This window comes from Lycium ferocissimum, chromosome 4 (assembly GCF_029784015.1).
Source record: "Lycium ferocissimum isolate CSIRO_LF1 chromosome 4, AGI_CSIRO_Lferr_CH_V1, whole genome shotgun sequence".
Lineage (NCBI taxonomy): Eukaryota > Viridiplantae > Streptophyta > Magnoliopsida > Solanales > Solanaceae > Lycium > Lycium ferocissimum.
This window is the reverse complement of record NC_081345.1, coordinates 25,630,789-25,644,876: the sequence shown is the minus strand read 5'-3', so window position 1 is coordinate 25,644,876 and position 14,088 is coordinate 25,630,789. Positions and strand designations below refer to the sequence as shown.

The 14,088-nt window shown below is 33.3% G+C and overlaps 1 protein-coding gene across 2 annotated transcripts; it reads left to right on the top strand.

The window, feature by feature from the left end:
* The first annotated feature begins 2,072 nt into the window (after positions 1–2,072).
* Positions 2,073–5,573, top strand: LOC132051962 (protein HAIKU1-like). Of its 2 annotated transcripts, XR_009413923.1 has the most exons (2): positions 2,073–3,453; positions 4,854–5,573. XR_009413923.1 is itself a non-coding variant. In XM_059443257.1 (1 exon), the coding sequence occupies exon 1, from the start codon at positions 2,255–2,257 to the stop codon at positions 3,326–3,328; it is 1,074 nt and encodes a 357-aa protein (XP_059299240.1). In that variant the 5' UTR covers positions 2,073–2,254; the 3' UTR covers positions 3,329–3,826. The 2 variants fall into 2 exon arrangements, 1 of the variants encoding a protein (XP_059299240.1); XM_059443257.1 differs by lacking the exon at positions 4,854–5,573 and having other exon boundaries at positions 2,073–3,826.
* Positions 5,574–14,088: the final 8,515 nt, after the last annotated feature.

The following is a 14,088-nucleotide window of genomic DNA, read 5'->3' as shown; positions in this document are numbered from 1 at the left end:
CTTTAAATTTCATAAAAGTGCACATATTTTATCTCTATCAAATATATCAAACTCCGTCTATTACATTTTAGGAGAACAATGATAAACAAGATTTAACTACAGACACCAAGAAAGTTTTACCGAATTATGGAAACTCCAACACAAAGAAACCGCAATAGACACACACACAAAAAAAAAAGCAAAATAGCATAAGTTGTACCTCAAAAAGCTATACTAGATTCTAAAAATAGTCCAAATACAATGAAAACCACAAAAACTACACTTCCTTACGTGAGTTCCCACTTGATCTTTTTTCTTTTTACAGTTCCGTCAAATCGAACACATAACATTTGATAATATCTGATGGAAACAAAAAATGCTTATTTTTTGACAAACTTAAAATACTAGAATAGCTCCGAAATTTATTAAAGAAACTTCCAAATATATTTTTTCAACTTCGATTCGAACACTTTGTATTTCAAACTTCAACCAAATATTATCTTAAAGTAGGAGTTACGGGTTCGGACGAATACATTAATTTTTAGTTTGGCCCTGTATTTATATTAGGAAACCCATTGAATATGTATAAATATTTAATTATGAATTTGTTAACTATGAACGGCTATGAATTTGATGACAAATTAAAAACTCTAAATTCTGGTTCTGTCTCTGTCCAAAACCTATCCAATTTATGTGACATTTTTCAGTTGTCGAGATTCAAACTATGCGCTTCGATCAATAATTTAAAATGTGTTTTTTTAATCATATCGACATGCAAAAAATTGCATCTTATAGTGATTTTCGTATAGTTTTTAAATATCTAAATTTTAATTAAAAAATATTAAATTAATCTAATTCAATTTAAATTTTAAAATTAATCAAATTAACTCTCCATAAACTAAAAGTGTCTAGTGCGATTTACATCTCAATCAGAGCTCATTGCACCAATCTTGCCCAGTGTGGCTTATATCTGTGTGCTGTTTCCTAGGTGTTAAAGAAAATGTAAAAAGTGTCTACCACGTAAATCGCATGGTGGACTTATATTCATCACATCTACATTCACCCCCACTTCCAACGTAACAGGTTTTGGTACTTAAATTCAACCCCTATAGGGCCCACCCTCTATAGCCTCCACTGACTCCGCCAATACTCCCTTGTCTCAAAATATTTATGGTAATTTAGAAGGCATATCATTTTGATTATTTTACTCTTTTAGTGTTCCCTCTGTTTCAATTTATATGAATCTAATTTCTTTTTAATTTATGTTAAAATAAATAAAAAAAATTCTAATTTAAAAATAAATTCACTTTATGAAATAATTTATAGCCATATAAATATTCAAGACTTATGTTGAATCACAAATTTTTAAAAGTCTTCATTCTTTCTTAAATATCGTGCCCAATTAAATGGGTTCACATAAATTGAAACAGAGGGAGTATATTTTATCATGTTCTTTCTAATTTTTTAAATGTTGATATGTAAACTCACAAAATCAACCCATTAACGTAATTAATACAAGAATAAAATGAAAAAAAATTACTTAATTTTATTTTAGATAAATAAAATAATAAATATTTTTAATAAGGACGATAAATATTTTGATACGGAGGAAGTATTTTCTTTCTATTTTGAGTAGAAAGAATCCCTTAAAACGCGTCATCCATGTTTTAGTTTTCAAACTTGCAATTTCCTTTTCATATCCTCGTTGAGTCCACCAACTCCACCACCACGCTGTGCTTAGCTATTTCTCTAGGGTTTTCTTAACTCGTATAAGACGTAATTAACTCTTATTTCATATAATAATTGAAGAAAAGAAGAGAAAGAATAAAAGAAGTTTGCAGTTCAGGTGTTCGACGCCCCAATTAACCATTTATGTAAATTTCTCTTCTCTGTCTCTTACCCTTTTCAATTTTCAGTTCATTGGAAGTTGGGAAACTGAAAAAGTTGGAATTTTTAAGGTTGTTTGTGACTTTGTTCACTGTATGCTCTGAGCTCAAGTACTTTAAAGAAATCTTGGAACTGAATATATTGTGGGGATAATAAAGTTGTTGTTTTTTTTTTCTCGAGATTTCTGGGGTTATTTTTGTGAAGTTTTGACTGAAGTTGAAGCTAGTTGATCCATGGTTATCACTTTTTGTGGTGATAATTCTTCAATTTCAAGTGTTGGGTTTTTTGTTATATAAGATTGGAGTTGCAGTGCTGACAAGGAGGATTAAAGATAAAATCTATTGATTTTTTTTTTTTTGAGTTGAGTGATTGTATTGAAGTTATTGAGATGGATAATTCAGATAGGTCGTTCAATAGGAATCCTGATCATTTGGGTGTGAATAAATTTGGGAAGAATATCAAGAAGAGTCCTATACACCAACCCAATTTCAATAACAATACAAATAGTGGTGCTAGGCAACAACCTCAACCTCAGGTTTACAATATTAACAAGAACGATTTTCGGAGCATTGTTCAGCAACTTACAGGTTCACCATCTCAAGAACCTCCACCTAGACCTCCTCAGAATCCTTCTAAGCCTCCTAGTATGAGATTACAAAAGATTCGGCCACCCCCTTTGACTCCAATAAATCGTCCCCAAATTCCAGTCCACCCTCAACGTCAAGCACATATCCCTGCCCCAGCTCGACCTGTAGGAGGCGTTCCTTACCATAACAATATGGTAAGACCGCCTCCACACTATGGTCAGCCCTCACCTCCTATGTTACCACCAACACCTGGAGATGTTTGGACAAATACAGCTGAGTCTCCAATTTCAGTTTATATGCGCTATCTTCAAAATTCAATAATAGATTCAGGGCCTAAACAAACACAATTTCAAGGTCCTGGTCATTATCAAGCACATCCAGCATCACCTGGCTTACTTCCTAATCCTTCAATGCCACCTCTTCCATCTCCTAGAATGAACGGCCCGCCTCCTTTCCCATCCGCGCGGATGAATGGTTTCCCATCTCCTAGGATGAATGGCCCTCCTCCACCTCTTCCATCTCCTAGAATGAATGGCCCCCCTCCTTTCCTGTCTCCTAGGATGAATGGTCCTCCTCCGCCTCTTCCTTCCCCGGGAGTAAACGGCCCTCCTCCTTTGCCTTCACCTACTTCTCAGTATCTTTTGCCGTCACCCACTGGTTTCTTGAACTTGTTATCTCCACGATCCCCGTATCCATTGCTTTCTCCGGGTGTGCAGCATCCTCCACCACTGACACCAAATTTCTTCTTCTCTCCAATGGCTCAGCCTGGGGGTTTTGGCGCGGGGCAACAGTTTCCTCCTTCGCCTGGTTACGGATTTCCATTGTCACCTTCTGGGTTCTTCGCCATGTCAAGTCCAAGATGGAGGGATCAATAGCGCCACGAAGAGAGCTGCTGACTTTGGATTGCTCTTTTGATCTGATTCTTTGCTTCGAGTTTTGTCAAGGTGGTAGATATCTTTCAATTGAAGCTTTTTCCCTGTGGATATGCACTGTATACAATGTAAGAGATCATTTCTGAAGGTGTTTATACTTTTTTCTTTTTGTTCTTAACATAGATTTCAAATCTTGACTCTGTGATTGTACAGTTTGTAGCAGATGTATCTATTTATCTGCATAGCACTTATTTGGTACATTTAGCAACTCTCAACTGGACAGTTGAAAAGGTCAGGCTAGTTAGATGATGGTTAATTGAATTTTATATGTAGGTGGAAAGGTTCTTGTATTCTTTGTTATGTCACCTTTGGGATCAAATATTTTGGTTGTTCTTCTTCCTATCATGTAGATTATTTTAGGCTTGTTGCCTCTGGAATCAAATATTTTGGTTTTTGTTAATCTTCTTCCTCTCATATAGATCAATTATCTGCTTATTGTTTCATTGGTGCATGATATCATTATCCTTTCCGCCCTACACAACTATGTTTATATCCCTCTTTCAGATATTTTCTTTTCACATGGTCTTCTCCAAAAAAGTCCCGGGGATGGTTTGGTTGGCTGTTTTAGTTGAAATCATATCTGTGCTGAACTCTGTATGGAAAATACAATATCCGGTTGCTATTTTATAGTCCCTTTCCCTGCATTAAATATGTTGCTATTTTATTCCCAATTTGATATGGAGTAACAACACACTTATTAGCAATACATGTATAGGAGCACGCAAATGACAAAAATGTCGTTTATTTAATTAATTAATTAATTATAGTTAACCAACTCTTACTCATTATGTCTTATTTGTTTCTAATAGTGTTTGTAGCATTAATTTTAAAAATTATAAAGAACCGTTTTAAATAAATTTTATATTTAGAGGATGAATGCAGTATTTTCTTTTTCGAACTTATCAAGAAAAAAGTACAATTTTCATTTATTCTTTTGTATCATATTTTAGTGTCGAAGAAGGTATGTTATTTAACATGGCAAAATTATGTCTATTTTAAATTTCCTGTTAAAAATACTTGAGATAATTAAAAATGATAATTACTTTGTATATTAATTACTCTTTATCATATTGATAAATAAGACTAAATATTAAACTGGATAAAGTAATTTAAATTTTGCCAAGGGTATTTTTGGAACAAACCTTTGTCCAATGGAACGCTAAACACATATTTAAGATTATACATAATGGTTATCCAAGTTTTAGTACGATTAACCAAACATCCGATAACAAGTCAAATAATTCAGCGATCATTATTACCTATATTACTATCCCGATATACAGTAGAAGAATAGAAAGGAAAAAAAAAAGGGTAGGGCCTTATACATTACTTGAAAAGAAAGGCAAAAAAAAGGAAAGCTGGACCAGCATTGATGTAATTATTGGGAAATAAAGTTTGGAAAGGAAGCATGCATTATTTTCTGATTTTTTCCCTTTAAAATGTTTAACCAAACAATTCCCACTGGCAGAGAAAATGTGGTATGGTGCTAGTGGATCTGGAGTTTTTTTCCCAGTGCGTTATTCACTCAAGAACGTTAATTCTTGATTTTCTGATTGGCTGAGCTGCACAGTTTCTGGAGGAATGCATTCTTTCCAGTTGATTGACAGGTGAAACAGATAGAACTATTAACTTTATAATTTTCGAGGAAAAGATGAGGAGGGGGGTTTGGAGGTGGAAAGAGTTAATGGATCTGAGTAATTGTAAATGCAGTTGCTAATTCCATTGAGTATATAACAATCTATTTAATCAAATTAAATGAATGTCTTTGGTTGTAGCAGAACACTGGATATTCTTGTCCGGAGTCGCTCTGACACTGATGTTTTTAAATGTGTCCACCTTATAAAAAAAAAACGATATCCCCTTGTACACTATGTGCCTGTATGTCCATTGTAGGTGCCGCATGTATATGTTGGTGGGGTATTCTATCACCATTTTAGACCAGCTGAATAAAAATTAGGGATAGGAACAATGTTTAGACCTAAAACATTTCAGATTTGCATGAGTTGGTGAAGTACGACCCAAGACAATTATGCTAGGTGATCTCTCATTTGCAGACTGTTGAGGTTTATACTCGCCATTTTTTTGGAGAAGTGAGAGCACCTGAATGTTTAACATCCCAAAGCTGTGAATCTGTTTACAGCTGCAGAAAGCTATTCTGCTGAGGCCTGAGAGTGCTATAAATTCATTCCTAAAGATAAGCTCCAAAAGATCCCAACAATATGAGCAGATGTGGACTTACATTATAAAATCTCACACCCTTACAATTACTACCTTCTATCTAATACATTTTTTTCTCATATACACTGCACAGATACATATATTATCATACGTCGACAGTAGTTTCAGAGTTTTTCTTTCATCCCTTTAGCATTCTTAGGATACTAATTGCAGTAAAATGTTCCTGGGATCTGGTACTTTACGAATTGTTTCTGTTACATTGCTGCTTGTATCCAGTCACTTGAACTTTTCCGCGTTATTTTGGTCTTGTTTTGCGGCTATCGTTTGCTGTCTCGTATCTGTGGGTGATTTTCTTGTCTATGGATGTTCTCTTCTTTCAGTTGAATATTGATATCGTTTTTAGTGGCTGCTACCTTGTAGAATCTGCCTGCTTCATCTAGTTGGGATATAGCCTTTTCGAGGAAAAATCCCAGGTTCAGAGTATTGAATGAGCTTTTGGCTTTATGTTGGCAAGTTTATGTTAGCCCATAGAATGTGTTCCCATTGCAGATAAAGTCAGGATACTGATTTGTTTACTCCTACTTGCCTTAAAATAAACGGTTTGTTAGGTCTTTTACTTCTGGATTCACGCACCACAGTTAAAAAAGGCAAATGCATTGTGATTACTTGTTCATCAAGTTGGTGCTAACTGCCAAACTTGTTTGCTGAGTGCTTTCCTCATTGCAAATAATTGTTTGTGTCTGCATATGGAAAAATGAGTTATTTGTTTTTCTGCTGGAATTAGACAGGTGGTCTGTTGCAACATTTGTCAAATGAAAAAATGCACATCTAAAAACTTAGTACTAAGTTACCATAGTTAAGGCTGAAAAACAAAATTAAGAGTTTAAAATTCGCAAGATCAGTGTGATATCACGGTTCCAAATTCAGAAATTCCTTGTTACTATTGTCCAGTGTGACCTTTTTTACTGAAAAAATAAAACCCTATGAAAAGAGGTCTACAAATCCAGCAGGTATTTTCACGGAATAGCTTCTTTAAGGATCAGTGTTTATTTTTTGCCTCTGTTTAAGAAAATTTGTAAAAATAGCATTCTGCCGGCATTTCTCTTCTTCTCGCTCTTCATTCTTCTCCTTCTTCTTCTTCTCATCCTTCTTCTCCATCTTCTTCTTCTACTTCAATGTAGAAAAAGAAATGGACCTTGGCCTAATTCAACTTCAAAAACTAGTTCATGAAATGAGAATTGTTAAGACCGTATAAAGAGACCATCCATTCCAAACCATTGATGTTGGACTCATCAAATGTGTTGTAGAAAATTGAAGATTTATCCTTATTTATGATTGAAATTGAGTAGATAATGTTCCATTGAGCTTATATTATCGATCCTCAATGATTTGGATTGATTTGGTTGGAGAAAATTGAAGAATGTCATCGTGAGATTATTGAGCTTGAAAAAAGAACTTGTTGAAGAAGATAAAGTGAGTCTATTCATTTTTGACGGTTTAGCTTGGATCTAACCATTAAAAATTATTGGGAATGGTATCAGAATGTTATATATAGAATTTGGAGTTGATTTGGACCAATTTTGAAGCAAAAACGTGGCATGGAACCTGTTAGAGTTTTGTGGCTAATTCTAATGATTTGTGCTCAAAATTTTGGCGATCCGTCAAGATTTGTCTAAAAATCTTTGTAGTTTTTATGACAAGATTAGTTCTGCCCATCAATTTAAAATTCTAGCAATTCGTTGGGATTTTACTATCTAATGTTGACTGCAAATCAATTTTTGTAAAATAGAAATTAACGAGATTAAAACTTAAACAATAGCAGTGAACTGCCTATTTGCATAAATCTCCCTAAATCCTGCTCTACCCAAGCCCAAAAATTTGTTATTTGGCGCATTCGTGAAATAGCGAATTCTTTGACCAGGCAACTTGTTCTGGCAGTTTTGAGAAACTAACTTAAATTGCGGTCCTTACAAAAGAATAGCTAGCAAATACTTTATATAATTACTAGTATATAATATATATAAATATTTCTGCGACCAAATGCATAACTTCCATGTTTAAAAGTTATCATGATGCCTAATAATTATGATTAACGTCTTGCAACTTTTTTTTTCTTTTGGGTCTGCGGTAGAAGAATTTGATTTCAGATAAGAAAGTGCACATAATTTAAACTTTTATCATGATACCGTTAGTGATTATTGGATTTGCCAGTCATCTGTATTTGCTTTTTTATAATTCCACCACCTAATTATCTGGGATTTGCATTTATTTTCTGGTTTAATGTACTTTTGGTATAATTCAAAGTATTTTTAGGACAAATGAATTTCGTGGAAAATATTTTATTTTGAAAAAACATTTTCATATAATGCTTTTAGAAATAATTTAGAGCCTTCCTTTCAAATTTTGCTTTGTAACATTAACCTCCTTATGATTTACGATATTATAAATATCTTTCTTATTTGTATCCCTGGTAACAATCTTGTAGCCTATTTATCATTAGTGTAAAAGAACTATAAATTGACTAATTTACCCTTTTCAATATTAAACTCTATTAACTTTACCAAATTATCTTATTTTTAGCTAGTTTTTCAAAGATTTTAATACATGAGGTTGCTTGGGATCAGCAACTTCCCACATACAGTCAAACTTCTCTATAACAGCATGGTTGGGTCCGAAATTTTTCAGCTGTTATAGAGAATGGCTGTTATATACCTATAACATCATTGACATTTAAATAATATTTCGTTGTTATAGGCAAAAAAGATGCATAAAATCTAATTTTATTTTTAATTGTCAAATTCTAAGCTTAATCATACTTTGTATGACGAAGGAAAATCGTTTAATGATGAAAATATATATATTCATATGATATTTTTTGTCATAAATAGTGTATTAAATGATCAAATATTTGGTCAAAATTTCTACTCTTATTATTGGTAATAATAGATATTCTATTTTTATAAAGATGGTTAATTATTATATTACCAAAAAAAGAAGAAAACTGTTATATGGGGGGTAATTTTACAAAGAGCGTACTGCTATAAAGTTGGTTGTTCTTTGTTATAGGTGAAATGTTGTTACAGAAAAGTAAAAAATATAACATAAAAAATCGGTTCCAAAAAATCTTAGCCGTTATAGAGAGGTACTGTTATATGCGGGTGCCGTTATATTGTGATCTGACTGTATATGAAATTGGCAACTCTTTTAGTACTTTGTAATTGCATGAATGAGACACTTATCGTTTTGCTGAAAAAAGAAATAATTAAACTAGGAATTTGAAACTAGACAGTGGGAGGGAGTATCATTGAACCATTGATATAGCGTCTATGTCAACTTTGTAAAGAAAGTTCTTTATGCGTTATTCTTTGCGAAAAGAGAATAGGAAAAGGAAACATTCCTAAAAAGCATACTATTGGATATGGATTATACTTTTTAAATTTTTATGGGTCAAATAAGAATTTCTAATTGATAAATAGATAACGATATTAGCTTTTACCCTCTTCAGACATATTTAGTAGCAGGCAAGGGTTCCAAACCTAGGCTTAATGCCCGAACGAGCATGATCAGAAAAGAAGCCTTTGGGCAACTCGATAGAAATCAGAGAAGAACGATAGAGTCATTGTTGTTCTAACTGCTGTCAGAAGACGTGAAGTGAGGGCGTGGTTCAAGTCACATCGTATGCTTTTATGTAAAAATTTACAACATCTTGTGTTTTTATGTATAAAATTATACACATATTTTATCACTTGACTATAATTAAGTGATAACTTTGATCATTAATTCTTAAAGTTAAATTATTTGATTTAGTATAAATATCTTGGGCGAGAAAATATATTTACTATGCAATATTGCAAGGCAACATAAAACTTGGAGAGAGAGAGGGCACCAAACTTTTTCCGTTTTTTCTTTTCTTATGATCACAAGAGATCCAACAATATTTTTAGTTATCCTTTAGCTGACTTGAATCTCCAATCTACTAATGAATTGATGGTAAAAGCACCTTACCACAAGCAGTGGCGGAGCTATGGCTATAAGGGTTCGGCCGAACTCAGTAATTTTTTCTTAAAAAATACATTTGTATAATTTTTTTTATAAAATATAGATAAATATCTTTTAAATTTAGAATCCAGTTATTAATACTTGAACTTGCTGCTCTAAAATTCAAAACTCATAAAGTTGAAATCCCGATTCCGTCCTCTAACCACAAGAGGAAGCCTCATCACCGATACACCCAATTCCATGAAAGGACAACAAATTATAAGCAATAAAACTAAGTGCACCAAAAGGGGCAAAGACTTTCTTTCTTCTAGTAATTTCCGATTCAAAGCGCAAAGTGGTGAATCATCGAAGAACAAATTCATTGTTTAGAATCACTCATTTTATGTTTTATTTTTTCTCCAACCACCAAAATTGAGAAGAAAGAAAAACCACAAGTATATATAGGATCCACTTGTATGTGGAACTCTTTTTCATATGATTCCAAAATGCTGTCAATTTGGCAAGTTGCATAATCAACACTAAGAGGTCGTTTGGTTTGAAGACAAGTTATACTGGAATTAGTTATACTGAGATTAGTTATCCTGAGATTATTTCTTATCCACTGTTTGGTATGTTGTCTTAAAAATAATATGCATTGCTTAGTTTCTAAGAAGAAGTTGTTTGTTTACAAGAATATCCTCCACCCTATTTAGCCTAAAATTGCTCCTTTATCTATTTGAAACACGTCAATTCTCAAATCTTACATCAACAGGTAATAAAATAATTTTCTGAGGCTCTAGTTTACAACTCTTCTAAATATATCTGCCGACTTCTTTCTTCTTCTTTTTTTTCCTTTCCATGAGATATTTTCCCTTAACTTTCTGTCAATTTAATGTCCTTTCTGGTTCTTTTATGATCTTGAAGTTAGCATTCGTTGTTTTGCATTAGAACAAAAACTTGTGTGGCCTCTAAAGCTGAATGTAAGTTAATATCCTTCGAACACAGTTAATATCCTTTGGATATCCTTCGAACACAGTTAATATCCTTTGAACCAATTGGATTTCAGCCACCCATCCACCCCTCCACACCCCCACCCCACCCCAGCCCCCATTTTTTTTTTTTTTTAAGTTTTAAAATTTATTTTTTGGATTATCTACACAACCCATCAGCCCCCCCCCCCACCCCCTCCCAAAAAAGTAATTTTTTTTAAAATGTTTTGAAAAAATTTCTTTTTGATTTTTTACACCCACCCACCCTGCACCCCTTACCCCCTTTCCGAATTTTCTATTTCATATTTAATTTTATCTTTATAAAAAAAATTATAAAAATGAAAAGTTTGCGTAGTTAAATTTGGTATGGGGTGGGTGGGTGGTGGTGAGGGATAGTGGGTGGTGGTGGTGGATAAGAAAAAATTTCACATTTTTTATAGAGGTTAATAAGATATATGAAATAGAAAATTTGAGAGGGGTGGATGGGTTGGATAGAGCGGTGGTGTGGGGTGGGGTTGGAGTGGGTGGTGGTGTGGGGTAGGGGTGGGTGAAGATGAAGTGGTTGGAGGGTGGTGATTGGGTGTGGGGTGGGTGTGGGGGTTGGTGTAGTATGGGGTGGTGGGGCATGGGTGGTATTTTTACGAAAAATGTTTTCTACCAACCAATCGAATACTTAAAAAAATAAGTAAGTAAATTCACTTATTTTCCACTACCCACGTGAATGAGAAAATAAGTATAAATTCACTTATTTTGCAAGAACACATTTTCCTCCATACCGAACACACCCCAAAACGACTTTTTACCACACGTGAAAGAGGGTGTCACTTTCTTCGACTTCTTAGGTCCCGTTTAGAAAAAAAAAATATATCAAAACAACATTTGGCTATATCAATGAACAAGTTTTATTTAAAGATGAGTTTCAAGTTTGAAAAAGTGATTTTGACCTATTTTTTAAGTGGAATCTTTTTCGTCCACAAAATTTCTACATTTTTTCAAGTTCAATACATGCTGAAACACAACCTTCACTTTTAAATGTCCTTTAAAAAAAAAAAGAAGTCACATTTCTATGTTCAAACGCCTACTTAATTCTTTGTCAGGGCTGGTGATTCTCACATGGTCTAGAGACACCATCAATTAAGTTAATTCCCTCATTCCCCATTTTGGGGCCAACATTTGAAGAAAAATTCCCTTATTCCCCATTTTGTGGCCAACATTTGAAGTTTCTTCAATAAATAAACCAATCCATTTCTTTCTTGTAGCTGTAGGCGCTCTCCTACGTAATTAAGATTGTGATTCGAGTAAAGGATTTGACTGCAAAGCCGAATTATCAGAGGCACAGAAAAACTTATACTACTGTTCTATCCCATAACATTACCAAATACCTCACGTAAACGTTACTTTGAAAAGTTGTTGCTTCCTTCATTCAGTTTACGTGATATTCATTCAGTTTACGTGATATTATTTTATATTAGTTCATTTCGAGAAAATAGCATTTTAGAAATAAATTAAAATTAAGATTCTCATTTTCTCATTAGTAAGAATATTAATAAAAAGATTTTATAATCACATAAATGTTTTGACATGTTTGAAATTGGTAAGATAAGGCCTAGCTCTCTTTCCTTGTACTTATTCATGTCGGGGATTTTTTTATTATTAATAAAAGGCCGCTAGACACTCTGTCCAGTGCTATAAATTCACCACAAAAAAAAAAAAAAAAAAAAGAACATGTTTGAGATTGTTATAGAAGTGAAACTTAGACCTAACTCAAAATCGTAAATCAATGTAACTGCAATCCAATACCACTCTTCCCCCTCCACCCACCCCTTACTTGCCTAGTATCAGACATCTGGAGCGTAGATAATGTAAGATGGGACCCAACATCGTGTAAATAATAAATTAGTATGTGTCTAACTCTGATACCATGTAAAAATATGATATTTGAGCCTACCTTAATCGGCAGACCACAAGTCCAATTCCCAACTAATGTGGGACTTTAATCCACTCTAACACCCTCTTCACACGTATGTTCAATTCGAGTGTGGACAAAATATAACATGAGGGTCCAAAAATATTTTAAATTATTTCAAATTAAACTTTTCAACTTCAAATTCTCTTATTTATAATTAAAGTTAGAAAGAATGTATCAAACCAGCGGCACAAATCCGGATTAGTCGGATCCTAATGCGGATACCGGATGACAAAAAAAAAAAAAAAACGTCACATCGATTTATGGTGTTGAACCCCACTAACCAAAAAAGACCCCACGCCATAACATGAACATTTTGAACCGTCCCTGATTGGTGGAGAAGCCAATAATCTGAGTCATTTCTTGATTGGTACATTGAATGAATCTCGAAATACTTGGGTAAAAGTGTCTTATAGCTATGATTTAATTAGCTGTACAGTACCCTTCATAGACAGTCTCATGTGGAATAGTACTTTATTTATTTCAAAATAAATAAAAAAGGGACCCTTCTTTCCATTAAAGCAGAAGAGATAACAGAGAATCATTCCTGAAAATTACTTAGAATGTAGTGTGAAGACAAAAGAACAACACGTCCAGAAATAGGAATCTAAAGAAGAGAATTATAGAAAAGGAAAGGCGACTTTCCAGAAATAGGAACATAACTGCTTCTTTCCTGGATGAAAATTTTATTTGTAAAACAGAACACAATAATCCTATATATTAATGATGTCAAGTCAACACAAGGTCCTTAAAATGACAGTAAAAAAAGGAGCAACGAAAAACTTAGGAACCGTTTGGACACAAGTTTTATTTTTACTTTTTTCGATTTTTTTTTTTTTAAATAGTGTTTGATTAACAGATTGTTACAATTTTTCAATCCAACTTCAAGTTTGAGAAAGTGTTGCAAACCAATTTTCACCAAAAAAAATTACTGCTGGGGAATTTTCAGATTTTCAAATATTGTTCTCAAGTTTTGAATTTTACAAAACAGAACCCATCTTCATATCATCTGCCCATTAGAATAAATATCCAACTAACCATCACCTGTCACTTTCCCCTTTGATAAAAATTCCAAAACGATTTAATTTTATAAGCAGGTTTGATTGTATATATCAGGTAGGATATCAACTTAGGGTAGTTTGATAGATTTAAGAAATTTTGGGGTAACCATGTTTCATGATTTTGGAAAAAAAAGTCCATTCAAATATATGAACTTTATTCCAAATTACTTTGCAAAATATGATATTCAAACTTTAGAAAATTACGTCGAATTTATGTCCAAACGCTCAGAGCCAAAAATCGTTTGGATGAATCCACTACCAAGCAAACTTCTCAACTTGGCCAACCGACACTAGTTCACCGATGGAAATTTTATTTTACGCTTCACACAACTGATATTAATTGTATGAGGCTTTTTTTGGTGGACCTAAATCTAATACTGTTGAATCCACTAATTTGTAAGATAAAAAGAAACCTCACATTATTGTTATCAATTATGTAAGGCACAAAATACAATTTTTCTTACATCAATAGTTTGTGACTTGAAAGATTACCAATTATGGAATAGGATAGGTAAGGGACCATTTTATAAT

What these genes read in the sequence shown, in the direction of transcription:
- LOC132051962 (XM_059443257.1), top strand. Translation starts at nt 2,255, where the DNA reads ATGGATAATTCAGATAGGTCGTTCAATAGGAATCCTGATCATTTGGGT.